The sequence below is a fragment of the Cervus canadensis genome, chromosome 30 (assembly GCF_019320065.1).
Source record: "Cervus canadensis isolate Bull #8, Minnesota chromosome 30, ASM1932006v1, whole genome shotgun sequence".
In the NCBI taxonomy this organism is placed as follows: Eukaryota; Metazoa; Chordata; class Mammalia; order Artiodactyla; family Cervidae; genus Cervus; species Cervus canadensis.
In genome coordinates, this window is record NC_057415.1 from 31,685,031 (window position 1) to 31,706,000 (window position 20,970).

At 45.5% G+C, this 20,970-nt stretch overlaps 1 protein-coding gene across 5 annotated transcripts in view; it reads left to right on the plus strand.

The window, feature by feature from the left end:
- The window catches only part of PALM2AKAP2 (PALM2 and AKAP2 fusion), a 492,701-nt gene that overhangs the window by 251,231 nt on the left and 220,500 nt on the right, over window positions 1-20,970 (plus strand). For all 5 annotated transcript variants that reach the window (XM_043453115.1, XM_043453110.1, XM_043453108.1 and 2 more), the window contains 2 exons: window positions 14,276-14,390; window positions 15,459-15,480. In XM_043453115.1, coding sequence (XP_043309050.1) covers window positions 14,276-14,390; window positions 15,459-15,480 — 137 coding nt within the window. The remainder of the gene's footprint in view (window positions 1-14,275; window positions 14,391-15,458; window positions 15,481-20,970) is intronic.

Consider the following 20,970-nt stretch of genomic DNA (forward strand, 5'->3'; position numbering starts at 1 on the left):
CTGATGAGAAACTCTCACTCAGCAGGAAAACTATCAGAGTGCTGGATTTAGGCACAAACAATGCATAAATGGGGATTTGGAAGAGAGGAATGCGCCACATAAACAATTTTCATAGTCAGAGATGAAAGCCCATGTGCTTCCTGCTTGAAGGAGTGAATTCAAAAAGAATCACAGGCGGAAATGAAGTAAGTACAGGGATGGTCCCTCTTTCTGGCCCAATTTCTGCACATCTGTTTCTCCTCCACAGGAGGTTTTATTTAGGTGAGCCCCAGAGTAAATAAGAACAGTATGTTACACTCAGACACACACATACATATACATGGAGTCAGGTGAAATTGTTTATTTGAGATATTTGGGGAAGAGTGAAAAGTCTAGAAATCACAGCAGCTACCTTCTGTGTCATATCAGAGAAAATGAATAAGACAAGTTTTTTTTTTTTAATCAGTTCTTTGTACCAAATCCATAGTTGACATTATTTTTAATCTTTTTAAGAATCATTTTTGACTGAAGGAGTTGAGCAAAAGGGTCTGTCTTGAAGCTGCCTCCAAGTGAGGAACAATTCATGCATTCATTTATAGAGATTTCTTGAGAACTTTCATTAAGCCAGGTTTCTTATTAGACCCAAGCTAGCCTGATGCTAGAAGCCATATTCAAAGAAAGATAAAGGAGAGATGGTTGTTATCCTCAAGAGTTTTGCAAATGGGAGGTGGGGATGGAACTCCAGATCCATAAGAAAGTGATTAAAATACAATGGCATACGATTGGTGATGGAAATATGTCTATAAGATATGGCAGCAAGCAAGCATGGGAAAGGCGTCAGGGAGGACTTCCAGAAAGAGGAAATACCTAAGCAGATTAATAAGTGGTGATAACCCAGGGAACAAACTGACAGAACTTAGTGGCTCATATATGTGTGTGGTGTTTACCAAAGAGGGGCAAGTCAGAGGTCATGGTAACATCCAGAGACTCAGACATAGAGGAAAGACTTGTGTTGCCAAGGGGGAGGGAAGGTAGAGGAGTGGATGGGTTGGGAGTTTGGGGTTAGCAGATGCAAGCTACTGTATTTGAGATAGATAAGCAACATGGTCCTATTGACTAGCACAGGGACACGAGGAACTATATTCAGTATCCTGTGATGAGCCATAATGTAAAGAATATGAAAAAAATATATATATATATGTATAACTGAGTCACTCTGCTATACAGCAGAAATTAGTACAACATTGTAAATCAACTACACGTCAATAAAAATTTTTTGAAAAATTAGACAAAAACACAAGATAACATCCAGGTTTCCATCTTAAGTAGGACGGATTCATGGTGGTACCAGCAGCAGAACTAAAGAAGGCCAGATGGAGGAACAGCTCTATGAAGAGGATAAGTTTGGTCTCACATATGTTGGATTTGAGATACTTATGGGCCATCCAGGTGGAGACACTGAAAATGCAGTTGTTATGTAGAGGCTGGAGTTAGGAGAGAGGCTGAAGGTATCGGTTGGGTAGATAAAAGTCCGTGTTTAGGTGGAAATTAAAACTTGAGGGTGGACGTGATTAGCCAAGGATAAAGTATCCAGCCAAGCAGACATTTGGTGAAGAAGTAGAAAAGGCACCTGTATTGAGGATGTGGTATCTTAGCTTCTGAAGGGGAGGAGGAGGGGTCCTCAGAGTTTTATAAAAGGAAGAAGTCAGTCGATTCACACTGAAGGGTGTCTGTTAGATGTGGCAGTTAGGATGTCATGGACTTTAACAGGACCAGATTCAACGGCATGGCAGGTGCCCAGGTGCAGTGGAGTGGGTTGAGGGGTGACTGGGTGTGAGGAAGCTGAGACAGCCAGAGGCAGGCAAGTGCTATTGGGGAAATCTGGAAAAGAGATTCAGCAGTAATAGGAACACGACTCAGGGTCAAGAGAAGTTCACCTATTTTTGGTGTGAGAGAATTTATTCTAAAGGGACTAACGGGAAGGAGGCATCCTGGAGATAAGTTGAAGCTACAACAGAGAAGGGGTCTTTGATAAAGTGCCATCCCAGAGGCATTTGCACAAGGTCAAGTCCACAGATGGAGTCATTGACCTTCACCGGGAGGGTCCCTGATTCAGAGGCTGGAGGTGAAAGGCTGGATGAGATATTTTTTTCTCTTCCTGCAGAGAAAGATATTTCTTGGAAAGATAGGGTTTGAGTTACTGAGAAATGTATTGCTTTGGAAGGAGATCATCTCATTTTCATGTAATCAAAACTCTTTATTTCTGATGAAACAGACTCACACGAGAATCACACCCAAGACATCAAGGCTCGGCGCCTGCTTGGAAATGATTTTCTGAAGCAGAAATCAACTTGCATAGATTCTGACAGTATAAGCCATGTGATTTCAGATGAGCTAAATATACAGGAAGAGAATAGGCTGGTTTCCAGAGGCTAAGAAAAACTGACAGATTTTCATTCATATTTACTTGGGATTAAATTTGATTGTACCAACATCAGTAATGAAAAGTGCTAATATGTCCCCGCAGTTCACTCAGATAAAAATAGAAAGCAATCCAGTATTGATTTTTTCCAATGAATATACAAATTTTAATACATTTGAGGGAGTGGTGAAAGTAGCAAAACCAAGCTGAGAGTTTAAAGATTAAATTGAATAGCACCATCTCCAAGTTAGTTTCACTGTAGAATCCCTTAAAAATGTATTCTTGCTTTGCTTTGCTTTTCATTCACTCAAAAACCATGTATCGGGCTTCTCTGTATACAGAAAAGAATATAAGGGAAAAAAGAATATATTGTACAGTAATAAAATCATGAAATATTGTCCTATTTCTCAGTAAGCCTGTACTCAGAGAGGGTAGCACAGGTCGGGTTGGGGAGGATGGACACATTTTTAATGCCCCAATACCAGGTGAGGTATCCCAGGTATCTTAGAGGGTTAAGGATGCTCTTAGCTCTCTAAGGATGCCATGATGGGGATTGGGAAGGAGTGAACACATTAGGATGAGTGGGTTGAAGAAAAACATTACTAAGGCAACAGTTCGGGCTTGGATTATCAGGTGTGTTTCCAGGAGACAGAGTTGAGAGAGAGAGAAGTCCAGGCTTTTTCACAGAGCAGCGTGCTCTCTGTTCTGGCTGGGACACGGGAACGTGTAAGGCTGGGAAGGGGTGAGAGCAGACCATAGTGGGTGTGACCTTCCATCCTAAGAAGGTCAGTCAGATTCGGGAAGGAGATGGTGGGGAACCAGAAACTTTTCAACAGGGGAAAGGATATGAGCTACACTTTAGGAATTCTTAAAGGCACCATTCTCTTCTCGGCCATATTTCTGTCTCCGTGATGACGAAGGGGGAAAAAATGAAACGAGCTTGAGTTTCCACTGACACCTTGCAGTCAAGGAAGGTCCTGTTCTTTCACAAGGAGAAGTGGAAATCCTCTGTTTATTTAAAGGCCATTAACCTTTTTCACAGTAAAATACCAAATGATCTGTGGTGATTCCAGATATACTCATCTAAATAAAAGGAAACTGTCTCCTTGCAAATTGAGTCACAAATGAAAAATATTTGGGGAGTGCCATAGAAACAAGTGCACTGTTTTCCTGAAATGTGGAAAATGAATTTTATAGCATCTAGTTGTGTGAAAGGAGACAGTATTCTGCCCAGTGTCCTACCTGGAATACGGAAACAGAAAGCTCTTAAGATAGATAGATAGGGAGAAGGATGGATGGACAGACAGATAGATGGATGGATGATAGATAGATAAATAAATAGATGAATGGATGGTTAGATAGATAGAACTAAATATTCTTAGAATGGAGGGGTTACATAATCAGGTCCCAGGTAGAACTGAGGATCCAGGCAGCAAAAACTAACAGGGCAGTCTTCAGAATCCTGCTGTAGGAATGATTATCCACGCCCCTACCTTTATTACCCATTCTTGGGTTACTCCTCCCAAGATGCAGATTTCTAACAGGAGTCCAGTTGACCTACTCCTTGGCCAGGAATGTGGGACCCTTTGATTAATAGTTTCACCAAATCCACAAAGTACTCCAGAAAAACTGTTTCCCAGTGGAGGAGCTGCATGCTCTTCCCCAAAGGAAAGGGGCAGGGATCCTGGTCAGGTGAAATTAGTAATGCCCACCATCTTAGCATCTGTCACCTCACTCACTTCTGGACCACCTATATAATATGTCTTCTGATCCCACTCTGTAACCAGAACTCCAGGGTCGTAGGCAAGCTCTGTGTTGTTGAGTCTCCTGTGTAGGGGTGATTAGCTTACTCTGCTGCAAGGCTTTCTTCTGGGTCGGTCTTTCAAATGTGTGGACAGCCCAGTCCTGGCTATTTCTGGTACGATCCAGCTGGCAGAAGCTGTGAGCATCAGGCTGACACAAACATCGCAGCCCCAGCATACCAGAGGTGCTAAGACTTGGATGATTGTCGTTGCGCAGAGTGGTAACTTCCCCGCTAAGGCTTTGGATGGGGCAGGATGAAGCACAGCCCTAAGCAAGCCCTACCTTATAAGAGCTGATTAGCAGGAATGGATTGCAAACCTTGCGATTGTTCATTTTTTCCCCCTCTTTTGCTGCTGAGACATTATGAAGCTCTGGGCTGTGATTAGCTATGGCTCCACATCCTCAGCATACTTCTATAAGCAATTCATTCAAAATTCAACAATATGTGGTAAACTGCATCACCTAGGATTAAATGTCGATGCAAGTAACAAAGACCCACAGTCATAGTGGCTTACACAAGATGTTTATTTCTCACTCCAGGAAAAATCCATAGGTAGGCTGTCAAGCACTCTCTGGTGGCCGTGAGCTGGGAAGCCCTTAGGGACCAAGCCTTCTTCTAGCTTTTCCCTCTCCTGTCTGTTCTCAGAGTCCAGGATGGCAGTGAGAGCTTCACCCGCATATCTCTGCATTTCAGGCAGAAGGATGAAGGAAGGGATGAAAGAGGAAAGGGGTACAGAAGGTTCTAGAAACTGCTTGCCACACTTTGACTTACATCCCTTTGGCCAGAACATGCTGCCCGTGGTCACAAAAGATGCTAAGGAGTGTGGACATTTTTCTCTGTGGCTTGTGCCCAGCTTAATTTTAGGGATTATGTTGCAGTGAGAGAAGGGGAGGGTGGGTCTTGGTGAACAATTCGCAGCCTCTTTTACATTTTGCTTCATGCTGGATGCATAAACAGGCAGCTCTCCTCTCCTCTGAGGAGCAAACTTTCTCCCTGAGGTGCTTATTTTGGCAGGTTGGTCAGACAGGTACCCCCCACTTGACTGCTCAACTATGAAATTGCAATTCTAGGGGAAAGAACCGGTCTAAATTCAGCACCGTGGACCAGTCTGTCAGCATCTCCTTTTTATTCTGGGAGAATTTACCGCATCTCTAATACATGTCACCTGAGCAGCAATGGTTGACCTCTTCACAGCCTATGTCTGTGACCCGGGCCCAGGTCCCTTGACAGGAAAATTATAAAGGGTCCATTGTCAGGGAGAGGCTGGTCTTGCTCAGACCTTGTTCAGAAATGTAGTTAGAGTCCCCAGGATTTTGTGAAAATGTTTCTTTTTATATATTTTTTTAATTGTTTGTTTATTTGCCTGCCCTGGGTCTTAGTTGTGGCACGTGAGCTCTAAAGTCTGGCATGTGGGATCTAGCCCCCTGACCAGGGATTGAACCTGGGCTCCCTGCACTGGGAGAGTGGAATCTTAGCCACTGGACCACCGGGGAAGTCCCTGAAATGTTTGTTTACTGCTCCTCTCACTTCAGCTTTTAGCTGGTGCTGAGTTGGTTCTATGAGGAACCCAGAAGTCCTCCTTCCCCTTGGTCACTCCACCCTTTCCCCTTCTACTCTTCCCACCAGCCCCCATCCCGCTAAAAAGTGAAACTGTTGGTTGGTCAGTCGTGTCTGACTCTTTGCAACCCCATGGACTGTAGCCCACCAGGCTCCTTTGCCCCTGGAATTCTTCAGGCAAGAACACTGGAGTGGATTGCCATTCTCTTCTCCAGGGGATCTTCCCAACTCCGGGATTGAACCCAGGTCTCCTGCACTGCAGGCAGATTCTTTACCATCTGAGTCACCCAGGAGGCTGGGCCCCAATTCATATCATCCACGCTCCCCACTGAATAGTAAGTTCCATTTGCCTTTGGTTTTCCCATTTCCCAAGTGGAGCCCCTGCAAGTCATGGTGTTTGCTAAACTTGACCTCTGCACTTCCAAGGGTTGGAACTCAGACCATGAGTGGAAGCTGGTCAACTTTCACTGACCACTGCTGATGGTCAGCACTGTCCAAAGAGGGAAGGGCTGCCTTGAGAGGTGGTGAGTTCTTTGTGTGCAGAGGATTTCAAGTAGAAATCCTGGGTGGAGAACAATTTAGGAGCTTTGTGTTTCTGGAAATCAATTAGGTTAAATGGCTTCTACCTCCAGCGTGATCTTCTGTGGTTCTATGAGCATGAAAAATCCATTGTGTTGCACTGTGAGTTCTTGAGGAAATGAGGAAAAAGAAGAAAGTGATCCTAGAGAGGTAGCCGAAAGCAATGGCAAAGAGTCCTGATTCTCTAGGACTAGTTCTCCAGTACCAGGGTCCAAATCCTGGCCTCATTATGATTGTGACCCTGAACCAGTCAGTAGTATTCTGTATCTCAGTCCTTCATCTGCGTAAAGAAAGAGAAAGAATTCTTGTTTGATGGAATATAAAGATATAGTATCATAATGCATGTGAAACAGGTAGAACAGTGCTTAACACATAGTAAGCTCTTGACAGTGCTCCTCATTATTATACATATATATATACAATATATACATAACAAAAACAGTGTTAGAATTCTTAGTTTTGTAACAATTATTCTCACTATCTGGAGAAGGCAATGGCACCCCACTCCAGTACTTTTGCCTGGAAAATCCCATGGACGGAGGAGCTTGGTGGGCTGCAGTTCATGGGGTCGCTAAGAGTCGGACACGACTGAGCGACTTCACTTTCACTTTTCACTTTCATGCATTGGAGAAGGAAATGGCAACCCACTCCAGTGTTCTTGCCTGGAGAATCCCAGGGACGGAGGAGCCGGGTGGGCTGCCGTCTATGGGGTCGCACAGAGTCGGACACGACTGAAGCGACTTAGCAGCAGAAAGAAAAGATGGAATACACCTGAGTTTATTGGCAAAGCCTTCCCCAAATGGTTAGACTGTTGGAAACCCAGTCTGTATTAGTTTGCACCTTTTGCATTCAACTGAGAGATGCCCATGCAAAGGAAACACTGATTGGCTCCTGTGAGTTAAACAGGCAGAGATACTGCAGAGAATCGTGGCAAGCAGGAGCTAGAGAATCAGTGGCCCAGGCCCCCTCTTTTGTTCTCATCTCTCTGTTTGAGCCTCGTTTTCTCCCACTGAAGATGAAGGAAGGAAGGAAGGGAGGGTCCCCGCAGGGCCTGGAAGGCCAAGTATTTCTGGGCCATCCAAGGCCCAGCAGAATGAGAGCACAAAGTGAGCAGTGGGGATGAGGGACCTGGATGCTGAGAGCCTCTCTGAGGCATCTTGGTGAACCATGTCCTCTGGAGGGTAGAGTGTGCAGTCCCTGAAAAGGCTATGCAAGGCCACATGCTCCTGGGTGAGGGAGGGACATATGATATTCTGGGCCTCAGCCTGTGTTATCGCCTCTGCCTGGCCCGTTTTCTTCTCTTTTCCACCTGATGAAGGCATCCTTCAAGGCCCAGCTAACATAACAGTTACTCAGTCAAGTTTTCCTCACCACTTTGTATCTGTAGGAAATTGCATTTAGCTGTGATCACAACAGTGGCTTAAACTCATAGCAGAAAATCTGGAGTGAACTGTCCAGAGCTGGTGTAGTCACTTCAGGATGCTAACTAGAACCCAGGCAATTTCTCTGTTTCTGTACACTCAGGCACCCTTAGCAGACTCTTGTTCCTATGGACACAAGGTGACAACTCTGCCTATAGCATCATATTCCTTATGGTAGGCAGAGTAATGGACCCCCAAAGATATCTACATCCTAACCCCTAGAACCTGTAATTATGTTAGATTACATGGCAAAGGGGAGTTAAGGTTACAGATGGAATTAAGGTCTCCAAACATTTGACTTTAACATAGAGAGATTCCCCTGGATTATCTGAGTTGGCCCAATCTAACCATAAGGATTCTGAAAGTGGAAGAGGAGGCAGAAGAGAGTCAGAGGGAGATGTGACTGGGGAAGAATAGTCAGAGAGCTACAGCATTGCTGAGGGCTTCCCTGGTGGCTCAGTGGTAAAGAATCCACCTGCCAAGGCAGGAGCCGTGGGTTCCATCCCTGGGTCAGGAAGATTCCCTGGAGAAGGAAATGGAAACTGCTCCAGCATTCTTACCTGGAGAATCTCATGGATAGAGGAGCCTGGAGGGCTACAGTCCATGGGGTCGCAAAAGAGTTAGACAGGACTCGATGACTGAACAACAGCCTTGTTGACTTTGACAGTGGAGGAAGGGGCCATGCGGTAAGGACTGTGGGTGGCCTCAGGGAGCTGGCAAAAGCAAGGAAGCACCTCTTCCCCAGAGCATCCAGAAAGGAGCATAACTCTGCCACCCCGTGACTGTAGCCTGGTGACATCCTTGTCAAACTTCTGACCTGCAGAAATGTAATATAGTAAGTTGATATTTTGTAAGCTACTAAGTCTGTGTCATTTGTTACAGCAGCAACTGGAAGCTAGTACGTCCCTCTAGCACCGGGTCCCTGTACTAGGCAGAAAGAAGGGAAAGGACAAGTGCCACTTAAATCAACTCTCCCCTTTTTAAGGAGCTTTCCCAGAAGTCTTGCCCAAAATGTCTATATACAGCTCACTGGCCAAAACTGTCCTATGGCCGCCTTTCTATGCAAAGAAAGCTGGGATGTGTAAATTTTCAGCTGGGTACATTGCCACCCATCCCCCATAAAATAAGGATTCAGTTAGCATGGGAGAAGGGGAGACTAGATCTGGGACAGGCAACTTGGAGTCCCTCCACATTCCCCAGCAGAACTGACAATTTTCCAAATTGCTATTCTTTCCTTCAGCTCTTTGTGGGCTCTTTTGCAATTTATGCATTTACTTGACTGTTCTCATTACTTTACTAAGAGGTCCCCCGACCAGACACCATAGCTGATTAAGCTTTCTGTCCCTGATGTTCAGCGCAGTGCCTGCTAGAAGGTAGGTGCTTGCATTAAGTTGGACAGATGGATGTATAAATAGATTTTGAATGAGAGAATGATCGATGCACTTCATAGCACCATAGGTTCTTTGTATTGTCTCATGACAAAGGTCTGTTGGGGTTAGGTTGGATTTTATGAGACCGTTTGGCCAGGATCACAACCTCATCTCCGGTAAATTGAACGTGCACAGCTGCAGTGTATCACCGGTCTTTACTGTCTATTACAGTCTGCTTCTTCCTCCAGAGAAACTAAGCAAGCTGGTCAAGGGCTGTTATGTACACCTGTCTCAGCCTAAAGAGCCTCAGTTAGCCTTGAGTGTAAATTACACTTCCTGCCTGTTCTTTATTTTTAGCTGGGCAGTATCTCCTTGGTTCCTCCTGGGAAGTCTGCATTAGATTTCGGTCAATGAAGCTGGAAAACACTGGCATTTCTAAGCCAACTGGGATGACTTTTATTAACCCCATGAATCTTGGTTTCTTGGGAAGCTCCTCAGGCTTGTGACTCAGGCTTTCCATGGAAAGATGGCAGTCTGGGCTTTCCAGTGCCCACACGTGCATTTGTAGAGAAATCTGCTATTTGTATCTGACTCATTTAGACATATACAAACTGTAGATTTCCTGAGTTCATTCCCTTTGGATTAAACTCAATTGTCCTTATCTTGAAAGCCTAGTTTTGTTGCTTTTTTCCATCCCCCCTCCTCCCGCCCTATGTTCCTTCTCAGTTACGCAGTATCACGACCCAAATCTTTAGCACTTGAGCTGTATAGCCAAGTGCCTTGAAACCAATAGGACCTGGGCAGTGGAGATGATCAGGCCAGCCATTGGGCATCACATCACAGAGAATTCTTAATCACTTCAGGCTGCTTCATTGGGAGTAGTGAGTTACTTAGAGTCAACCTTTTTGTTTTAAGTCAGAAATTTTTAACCTAATTTTATGACAGAATCCCTTGTAGTGCCTGACTCTGAGTCCAGCCAGATAAGCTCCATCAGTGTTGGTAGAACTAAGTGTCAGTTGATGTTGTATTCATTTTAACACCCCACTGGACCTCAGCTCCGTTTTGATGCCACAGCCCACGAAGGGCAGCCTTCTCAGTGCTAGGCCAGAGGTGGCATTTTTAAAATGTGATTTATTGTTTTTATTTTGCCTAGATACAGAATATCTGATTTTTTAAATTATATTAAAAATATTGAAAATTAAAAAGAAGAAAATTAAAAACACAAAGTGTCTCATTACCCAAAAATAACCACCACTGATATTTTCCTATTTTCTCAAAGTTAAAATTTGTGAATGGGTGCCCTGTACTCTTCTTGATTTCTCTGAGGATTGAGGGAAGTGGGGAGAGGGTAGTTTATAGTTCTTCTAATCTTTTAGCTTCAGGTATTATTAGGATATACGCACACACACATACACATATATTTGCATGCATGTGTGCATGCTACATCACTTCAGTTGTGTCTGACTTTCTGTGACGCTATGGACTGTAGCCCACCAGGCTCCTCTGTCAATGGGATTCTTCAGGCAAAAATACTGGAGTGGGTTTGCCATGCCCTTCTCCAGGGGATCCTTCCCATCCAGGGATTGAACCCTCATCTCTTACATCTACCTGCATTGGCAAGCAGGTTCTTTGCCACTAGTGCCACCTGGGAAGCCCACATATATTTATATGTGGATGGAACACATACTATTGGAATATATATCATTAGGAGGTATAATAATATAATACATATATAATGTGTATATATAAAACATATACATATTTGAGCTGTGTCACTTAGCTATTGGCCAAAATAGTGCTCTGTGACAAACTACTCTCAAACTCAGTGCTTCAAAACAAAAATCATATGTTCTCACTCTTCTGTGAGGAGAAGACTGGGTGTTTGCTAATCTGGGCTGGGCTTAGCTGAGTGGCTCTAATGGAAGCTGCAGATATGACTGGCCATGGCTTCTGACTCTGGGTTGAGCTCCTGTCTACTCCCCACGTGTTCCTTCCGGGGCTCAGGCTGAAGGAACAGCAGCTGCCCAGAGAAGCTATTCTTTTGGTGCCAGAAGAGGCTCAAGAAGACGAGCCCAGTTGGGTGGATATGTCCCAAGCCTCTGCTTGTATCATGTCTGCTAACATCCCATTGGCTGATGCAGGTCACGTGGCCGCACCCAAAGTCAAGAGCAGGGAAGCATGTCCCACCTCCCGTGAGAACAAAGCAAATCATGTGGCCAAGACCAGTATCAGTGGTTGAGGACATGTATGTTTTTCCCATGAAGGTGCAGGGGGAAGGGAGGGAATTTGAGAATAATGGAGTCAACCCACATTCTAGAGATCTGCTGAGGTATTCAGTTTTTTTGAGATTCAAATGAAATCTGCTCAAAACTCACCTGGCCAATCTCTAGGAAACCTCTAGCCCGGAGCCCCCCTACCCATTGAATTGGTTCCATTTTAGGTCACTTGAGTTATCCCTATTCCATGCTCCTATTCCTTTTCTTGATTCCTCACAAAGTAATTGACACAGATGTATGTATCAATAAAAGATGTAATAAACATTTGGAATAGCAAAGCTTTATATCTCTGTTTATCTAGCGATGCTGCTTGGCCCTCTCCTCTAGGTTGTTTGCCTCTCAGCCCACACACAGCCTCTCAAGTCAAAGCTTGCTGAAGAATTCACCCTGTTCTCAGAAACCTGAAGATCTCCTCTTGGCTGAGCTATATGACTTTCTGCAACTTGATTCATCTTTTATCATTCATTCAACATACTTGTATTGACTGTTCATGCCTTTCCCATGGTGAATTTATACTCTATTAATGGAAATTAATAATTTATGTATACTCTGATGCAGGGTTTAGAGTTACTAAACCTTGGCCCTGTTGGTTTTAGGGGGGCAAATCATTCTTTATTGTGGGGGGTGTTCTGTACTTGGTAGTGTGTTTATAAACTGCTACCCCCTAAATGCCAGTAGGACCAACTCTGCTCTGCTTGAGTAACGGACAACCATAATATCTCCAGACATCTCCAACTATGCCCTAAGAGACAGAAGCACCTTGGTTGAAAACCAATGCTCTAACATATAGTGGACTTGATAAGACCACTGATATTGTTATTTCCTGATGATGAATGTATGAAAGCCTCATGAGGTGGGTGGTATCTGAGCTAAGATTTCAATAGTGGCTAGTGTTTGGAGATGGATTTTCTGGAGAAGGGCAAATCAGTGGTCACAGATGGGCACATAAGGAGTAGCTCTGTTTAACCAAAGCATAAAGTGAAATGGGCACATTGTTAAGAGCAGAGGCTCTTATAGGCACTAGGAGGCTAGATACTGTAGGGCCATCTTAGTCATGGAAAGAACTGCCACTTGTACTGTGAGGGAAGTGGTCAGTATATCTGAAGCTGTGTTCATCTGGAGGGAGTACAGTTATAGCATTTGTCTTCATGTTCAGTCGCTTAGTCATGTCTGACTCTTTGCTACCCCATGGACTGTAGCCCACCAGGCTCCTCTGTCCAGGGGATTTCCCAGCAAGAATACTGGAATGGGTTGCCATTTCCTTCTCCAGGGGATCTTCCCAACCCAGGGATCGAACCGTGTCTCCTGCATTGCAGGCAGATTCTTTACCTTACTCTTCAGAAGATCTCACTCTGAACGCTTTAGGTTAGGTCTCAGTTTAACAGACCTGGTTAGCCGATTCCCAGCAGCAGATTAGAAGATAGAAGAGGAAAGGGGGAGGAGAAGGACAAACATAGGCAGGCACGTTCTGCAGCAAAGCTTCCAACATGACAGAGGAGGAAGAGAGCAAAAGCAGAGTTGAATGAATGAATGAATAAATTCAGACTAAATGATTTGGAAGCATCATAGTATGGAGTCCTATAGGTAGGGGAACACCCATCCCTTCATAACCCCAAAGCATCGGTACATTACAGTACCGCCCTATTTAAGTCAACATACCCAGTGTGTAAAAAGGCCGGGCGTATGTGAAGTACTCTAGTGACGTACCACGTGACCAGAGTTTGGCACAACGGTGAGGAGCAGGGTCTAGAGTTATACTTCCTGGCTTAAACCCTAGCTTCAGTGCTCTGTACCAGTAAACTAGTTCCTTAGCCCTGCCTTGCGTTAATGAGTTCATCTGTAAAATGGGAATTCCCTGCTCATAGGGTCATAAGGAAGTTTAACTACAACAATCCACGTGAATTCTTGGCTTAGCTCTTGGCACAGATTTTGTACTCAAGAAAAGCTCAGTGGTTATTACAGTCATTTCATTGAAAGAATAGAGCTGATAAGGCCTCCCTCACAACTTCAGTGTAGCTGCTCTTCTGGAATATTCCCAGAGTCTCCAGGCTGTGCTGAAGTTTCCTTTTCAGAAAATATATAGGTTTTGTAAAAACTGAGGAATGTTCCAGAAGAGTAGGGGCAGTTGTATCAGTCCCTTCCATCTCCTCTCTTCTTGGCAGGAGAAGTCAGGCCACCGAGGAAGGCGAGAGCAGGTTCACTAGCCACCAGCCTTGTCGTGGCAACATATTTCCTTTGAGCAAGACCAGCTCTTCACCCTTTGGCCTGCCTGACAGAAGAGCAGTTAGTACGAGATAGCAGAACATGAAGCTGTTTTCCTTCAGATAGTATATCTTAACCTATGAAAAATGGTGGCTGTTGTTTAGTTGCTGAGTCATGTCCAACTCTTTTGCAACCCCATGGACTGTAGCCCACCAGGCTCCTCTGTCCATGCGGTTTTCCAGTCCAGAATACTGGAGTGGGTTGCTGTTTCCTTCTCCAGCGAATCTTCCCCAACCAGGGAATGAATCCAAGTCTCCTGCATTGGCAGGCAGATGCTTTACCACTGAGCCACCTGGGAAGCCATGCTATGAAAAATATCTACCTCCAAATTAAGAATGCACAGGAGAAGACAGTTGAAAAGAAGGCAGCAAAGAGTACCGGAAAGCGGTAGCAGTGACTGGGTGGCCCCAACTCTGCGTGGTTTCCCTTTGACCAGTGTCTGCTCAGTGGCAAAGGCGGCAACATGGGCTGCTCTGTAAGGCAAAGCCTGGCCGGGTACCACGCCATCGTGTCAGACGGAGACCACCAGGGAGGCACCCGACAGGAAGAAGCTGCTCTCTGGCCAGAAGAGAAAGTAACCTGTCTTCCGTTTGTGTGTTTTCCAGGCTGGAGCAGGAAATACAAGCCCTGGAAAGTGAAGAGTCCCTGATATCTGCCAAAGAGCAAATCATCCTAGAGAAGCTAAAGGAGACAGAAAAATCCTTCAAGGACTTTCAGAAGGTGAAGGAAACTAATGTCATTTCTCTCAGTTATACCCCTGGGGAAGCGGGCACACCATGACAGTGCCAACTGGAGAAGAGGCCAGTTGGTGTGGGTGAGAAGCCGGGACCACACACCCTGCAGTGAGGGCTAGATGTGTGAGGACCAGAGCCGTCTCGGAAGCTGCGAGTGGCGGGTTGGTCTAAAAACCAATTCTTATGAAGCAGATTAAACAGACTCCCCGTGGCTTTAAGTCTTTCTTTTATAAAAAGGCCAGGAGCAAAACCGTATCAAATGGGCATGAATCCCAAAAAAGAAAGTGTCAGTGAAACATGAAATTTTACCGCACAGGCATGCCTCAGAGATATGGCGGGTTTGGTTCCAAACCGCTGAGATTAAGTGAATATTGCAATGGAGTGAGTCACATGAATTTTTTGGTTTCCCACAGCATATAAAAGTTATGTTTATACTATATTGTTAGTCCATTAAGTATGCAATAGCCTTATGTCTAAAAAACAACGTACATACCTTAATTAAAAATAATACTGTTGGAACAATGGTGCTGACAGATTGGCCTAACTGGGGGTTGTCAGACACCTTCCATTTGTTTAAAAAAAAAAAAAAAAGCAATATTGAGGCACAATGAAATGAGGTATGCCTGTCTATGAAAACACACGGTTCTGTGTAGCAAAGAGAGAATCCACAATGCAGCAGGTTCTGAATAACTCAGGACCGCCCTCCCCTCTGTTTTACAACTCCTGTTTCCTCAGGTACCCAGCAGTGATAGGAAAGCAGTCTAAACACATTCATTACAGGATGGGATTTTCTGTTATTGCTTCTCCAGCACAACCAAGAGTATTTGCTGGATAACTGAAATAAATGTCTACTGGGAGAAATTTAGGGTAAATAAGGTGCAAAAGGTAAACCTTTCCCTTAAATTTCGGGATCCCAAACAAATTTCCCAGAAGGAAAGAGAGCATGGGGTTTGCCTACCACAGTCAAGTTCTGCGGGAGAAAGAAGGACTGAATGAGTGAAGGGTCATCTCCCCACGTGTATAGTGACTCCCTGCCCTGCTTTTGTCTCCACAGAGCTTCTCCAGCGCGGATGGAGGTAAGTATGAGCGCTCTCTCATCTGTATCTGAATGTCCTCATCTGTCAGCTTAGTGGGTCTCATTAACACAGGCTCCCTGGGAGATATGCTGCTTTGGTTTGGAGGGGCATCAGAAAGAAGGGGAGCGCTGTTTGCGAATGCTCAGGAGGGCCATGCCCCCATCTCCTCTGTCTCTCCTCTTCAAGGACTACTTCTCGACCAACTCTTCCTCGTCTTAGACTGCTGGCCCAGCTCTTCTCCTTCCCGTTTGGTCTCCAAGGTTCACTGCTTGGATCTCTCTTGAAATACACTCAGCCCAGAGCACCAGCCTCAGGACCAGTTCCCTGGCAGGGTTGAGCCCACTGGAACTGGTGGTTAGGTCTCCAGGTAACAATACACATAAGAAGCCCATCATCTGATGTTTAAGAAACCTTCCTAAGGCCTCTGGTTTTACTTTGAATCAGAAAACCGCAGTTTCTCCAGCCTCCCTGGGAACCAGGGCTTCACAGAACTTCTCTCCCTGTGGGCATGGTTGGCCGGGGGCACATGAAGGTTAGGAGCAGGTCCCTGGCTTCCTAACCCCATCCTGGCAAGATGGGCCTTCCTCTGCTCTCTCTCCCCTTCTTTGCCCCCTGCTTCCCTGCTCTCCTTCGCTGGGGCCTTGGGATGAATTTGAGGTTGTGTGCCTCTCAGCTTTCACCTTGCTCCTCCAACTTTAGCTACAAACTCATGAAAACCACTTGATTTCCACTTTTCAGTCTGACCCTTAGCTCAACCTGTCCTAAAATGCCAGATCCTGTCAGAAGGAACAGATATTGTCTGCTCTCTTACAGCCTCTAAACCAGGAAGATGATGCAGGAGGTAGAATAAGCAATGGCATCAGTGTTTTCCCAATGTCTTTTGGAAATGTATGGTTAAAGATTTTAAAATGCAGAGATGGATAAGGCATTTTTCTTATAATGTCTAGCAAAGATCCTTGCAGTAAGGATAATTCTAACTTCAGAAAACAAACAAACAAGAAAAACTGGTGGTTTGTCCGGGTTCCCACTACCCAACAAATGAAAGGCAGGGGATATGAATTTTGGCCCCTTGGGTGATCTTTGGGAAGGTATTAAATTCATGATCCCAGTGCATGTGCTCGGAGACAAGTCCAAGTCGAGCCCACAGCAACTCCAGGAAGAGGACCTATGATAGTTCTACAACTTTCTCTAGGGTATAGACAAGTCAGGACACTTGTTCTGTGCTTTGGGGGTGGAGTATAGACTGAGGAGGTGGCCTTGGCTGTTTTGGGGAGTTTAGGGTGGCAGCATGGGAAAGATAGTGGAGTTCCCTCATGCTGGGGCTCCCCTGAGGTCATGCATGTGATTAGCAGTAACACAGTAAGTATCAGACATGGACCCACAGACACCCACACACCGGAGGCGTGCACATCAACCTCTTATTCTTTCACTTCTTTTTTTCTCTTCCCTTCTCAAACCAGGACCTTTCCTAGGCTTCTCTCTCTAATTAGGGAAGGGATGGAACCTGCACACTGTGTCCCAGGGAAGGCTGTGTGGGCCGGGGAGACCCATGTAGTATGTGACTCGTTAACAAGCATCCACAAAGCCATCTCAGCACTCTCTCTCTTTTGTTTTCACCCTGAACTTCTCTCATTTCCTCCTGCTCCATGTACTTCCCACTATTTTCATCTGTTCACCTAAGTTGTTCATAGAGGTGGTAAGAAATCCAGTCATGACTTAGAAAGGAGCCTGCAGAGAAAAACAGCCCTTGTGATTTTATCCTCCATTGCTTTTTACAGGATGAGTGAAACTCAGGCTTAAGAGGATGCGAAAGTCTCAGGGGTCCCAAGAAATGGCCAGGGAAAAGTTTCCATGATCTTCCTTATTGCCCTGGATGGCGATATTTCCATGTCTGATTATAACTGAGCCTGGGGAGACCTTTCCATTACACCACATCTGTTAGCAAAGAAAGCAGTTTGAAGGAGGGGACACATCCTTCCAAGAATGTGGTCAGTGTTTATAGGTCACTCTGTGGGTAAAAACCCATCATGAAGCACATCCAGTTTAGGAACTTTGAACTGTCTGATTGTTTCCTCTTCCTTTGATTTCAAAGTTACCAAGACCCTCTTAGACTCAACCAATTGGTACTAAGACCTAACAAAAAATGATTGTAGAATAATAATGCCTTAGGACAGATACCCAACTTTTGAAACACGATGATTACAGAATCCAGGTCCAGCTGAAATTATAAAACTGTACAAGACACTGCAGAGGTCAGCAGAAGCATCGCCAGCGTGATGAGTGGCCAAGGAGTTGGCTGCTAGTGTGTGCTTGTATGATGACCCCTCTTCAGGTATCCTGTACATGTCCCCCTGTGCTTTTCAGAGGAAATAAAGATATTAGACTGCTGGATCACCAATGGTTTTTGATTACGTGGTAGCCTTGGCAATCAAGAGCAATGTATTTTAATTCTGAGTAGAATTTCTTGGCCACGTACTTCATGATCCCCCCCCACTTCCTCCCTACCCCACATACATCCTTGTCATATGGTGGAGGCAAAATTGATTGGGTGGTTTGTTTTTTACTGCCCTAAATAGGCACAGTGTTTTGCATAAGTATATATTTCACATAGTATATACCTAGAACTACCTCTGTTCTTTACCTGTTGGGGAGCTGGTGTGAAACCCTTGGCCAGAACTGGCAAATGTAAACATCTGTCCTGGGCCTGTCTCGTCCTTGCTGTTTGAGACTTTGTAGATTTCCGCCCCATCCCAGTCTGGGGCAGCCTGGAACCTTTCCCGCATCAAAACCCTCATGCCAATTGTTGGGACATAGTGTGTCTTCACTTGCCCAGAAGTCATGATTTTAGGAGAGTTTTCATCAGTTTTGTTTCTTTCTAACTTTGGCTATTTATGTTCTTCACATGGTGATGATTTTCGCAGTGCTGGGTAATGGGAAGGGCTCACATTTCTTCTCTGTTCTGTGACTGTTGGAGGAAGAAGCACAATAGACCACCCAGACTTTGTCAGGAAGAGGGCAGTTTACTGACTGAGGCCACGTGAAGGAATTCGCCCCCAGGAAGCTTTGGGCGCCCTGTTTCTTATTCTTTGTGTTGGTCTATCAGACCCCTCGGGGCTGCAGAGCCTCAGGAATTACTACTTAATGATATATTGAGGAGCTGCCCTATCCTCTTCCTTGGACCCCATGCCCTGCCACCTCTTATCAGGCACAGAAACCATGGAGCCCCAGCTCCATAAGAGCTGTAGTCCATGAACCTGTAGCCAGCGACCATTGGGCAAAGGTACCTCCATCACCTGCTCCCTTCTGTCAGGGAGCTGCCTCCTGGGGGAGGCTGAAATGTAAGCAGTAGGAGTCATGTGCAGAATTCCCTGCCTGCAGGTGGCTTTTACTTCTAGCTGCTAAAACTTTCAGTATGTAGAAATGTCCTATAAATTCTATGTATAGCATAGAAGGCACCAGACACGTGTGACCAGTCTGCAAAGTCTTACCTGGTCTTAATTGCTTGAGAGATTCAAATGCATCTCATTTGAACGCAGGCAGTCAGACTTACAGAGATTGCCCTTCCACAGATTTCTGGAAATCCTCAGGGAAACTCAGAAGTTGTGCACATCTGCTCTGGTCTTCTCTTATCTCCTAAATGGTGCTGCTCTTCCTTCCCCTGGACCACTGTCTCCTGCTCAGGCCCTGCTTTACCTCAACTATTGCTCTCTTTGGTCCTGCCTTCTGTGGCTTTGGGTCCTGACCCTTCCCACAACTCTCCAGAGTGACAGCAGAGTCTGCAAGCTAACTTAAGGAACACTGGCAGAGCAGTTCAACATGGAGAATAAAGGGCAACTTCAGACATGTGACCATACTCTGAGGCCCTGGCTCCAATTCAGGTCATTTCAGAGGGTCTCTATAGGCTGCTTCCTGGCTATCTTCCAGCCCAGCATCATCTCAAAGGCCCACCTTCCTCCCCTGCAGCGAAGGGCCTTCAGCTATGTCTGCCTGACCCAGTGCCCAGCTCCAGCACACATGAGGCCCCAGGGAGAAACAGTAACCTGAGCCTCACTCCAACCCAGGGCCTGCCTGCCAACTCCTGACTTCTGGTTCTGTCTCCCCAAAGGGTTGATACAGACTAAACCATTCTCTTAGAGAAGCTCCACCCCATCCGTTCCCTTTGCCCTGAGAACACGGTGGTCCAGTGTCACCACATCCTTGGTTGTTTGCCTGCATGTGAGTCCGCAGTGGCCTCGTCGGTACAGAACTCAACTCATCCTAATTTGGTGTCTGTTCACAGCCCTCTCCTACGTGAAATTTTTAAAAAAGAGAACAGAAACCTGCTGGAATTAAGTCAGCATCAGTGGGGATACAGAGGACGAGATGGATGTGGGAAGGCTGGGGGACTGACTGGATACCAGGAGAGGGAGGTAGGGGCACCGCCCAGGATCCTGGGTGAATTGTGGTGCCAGTGAGCTGAGATACGCTGTAGGGAGAAGCAGCAGATGAGTGGAGATGAGAGTTCCCTTTTGGACATGTTGAGCTTGAGATGATTTGAGGGCTATTGAATGAAATATGCGGTAAGCAGTTAGACGTGATCATTGACCAGTGATCGACATTCCAGGATTCTGGGGTGTGTCCGTGGTACACGGAAGGAATCGCATCACCTAGAGCCCAGCTTTCTAGAATGTTCCTTCATTTTTCCCCTGCTCTCTGGGGCGTTCACAGATTCTTCCCTTGTTTCACCCCAGTGGTTTCCCCCTCTCCTCCAATACTTCAGCACACCTATTGACTTCCGTGGCTTCCATCTCCCCAAATGAACTTTCAAGATATTTTCCCAAGCAGAGCCAGTCTCTCTTTTCCGCACGGCCACATTTCTTGCAGCTGAGCTCATGGTGTTTCACTGGTGCTGCTGTTTGGAATCTCAGGATTTTCTAGCTGAAACACCAGACAGAAGGACTAAAATTATGGGATAAATTCTGAAATTTTTTTTAATGCCTGTTAATCTTTGGAATGAATCAGACACATAAAGTGATATTTCCAGTTTAAGGAAAGACTCCCAAATCCGTTTTCCAATTCTGTTTAAGACATGTCTTCCATGTTTCTAGTTTGAAGTCCCATACTTGGCCCAATCCCATTCTTTGGTGGCTCAGACCAGTGTGAGAGTCCTGGGTTTGATTCCTGGGTCGGGTAGATCCCGTGGAGAGGGAAATGGCAACCCACTCCAGTATTCTTCCCTGGGAGATCCCACGGACAGAGGAGCCTGGCAGGCTGCAGTCCACGAGATTGCAAAGAGCTGGACACGGCAGAGCAACTGAGAACGCACCCACATCAAGTTGATAACGGCTCTCACTAGTCCATCTCGCTCCCTCTTTTTTTCTGTCCCCTGAACACATTGTGCTCTTAGAATCTAGAGCTTTCTGTTGAATCTTTTCATACATAGAGCTGTTCTGGGGCTTGAGCTCTCTGGCCGGGATCTCTCCTGCCTCAGCTACTCTACTGAATACCAGT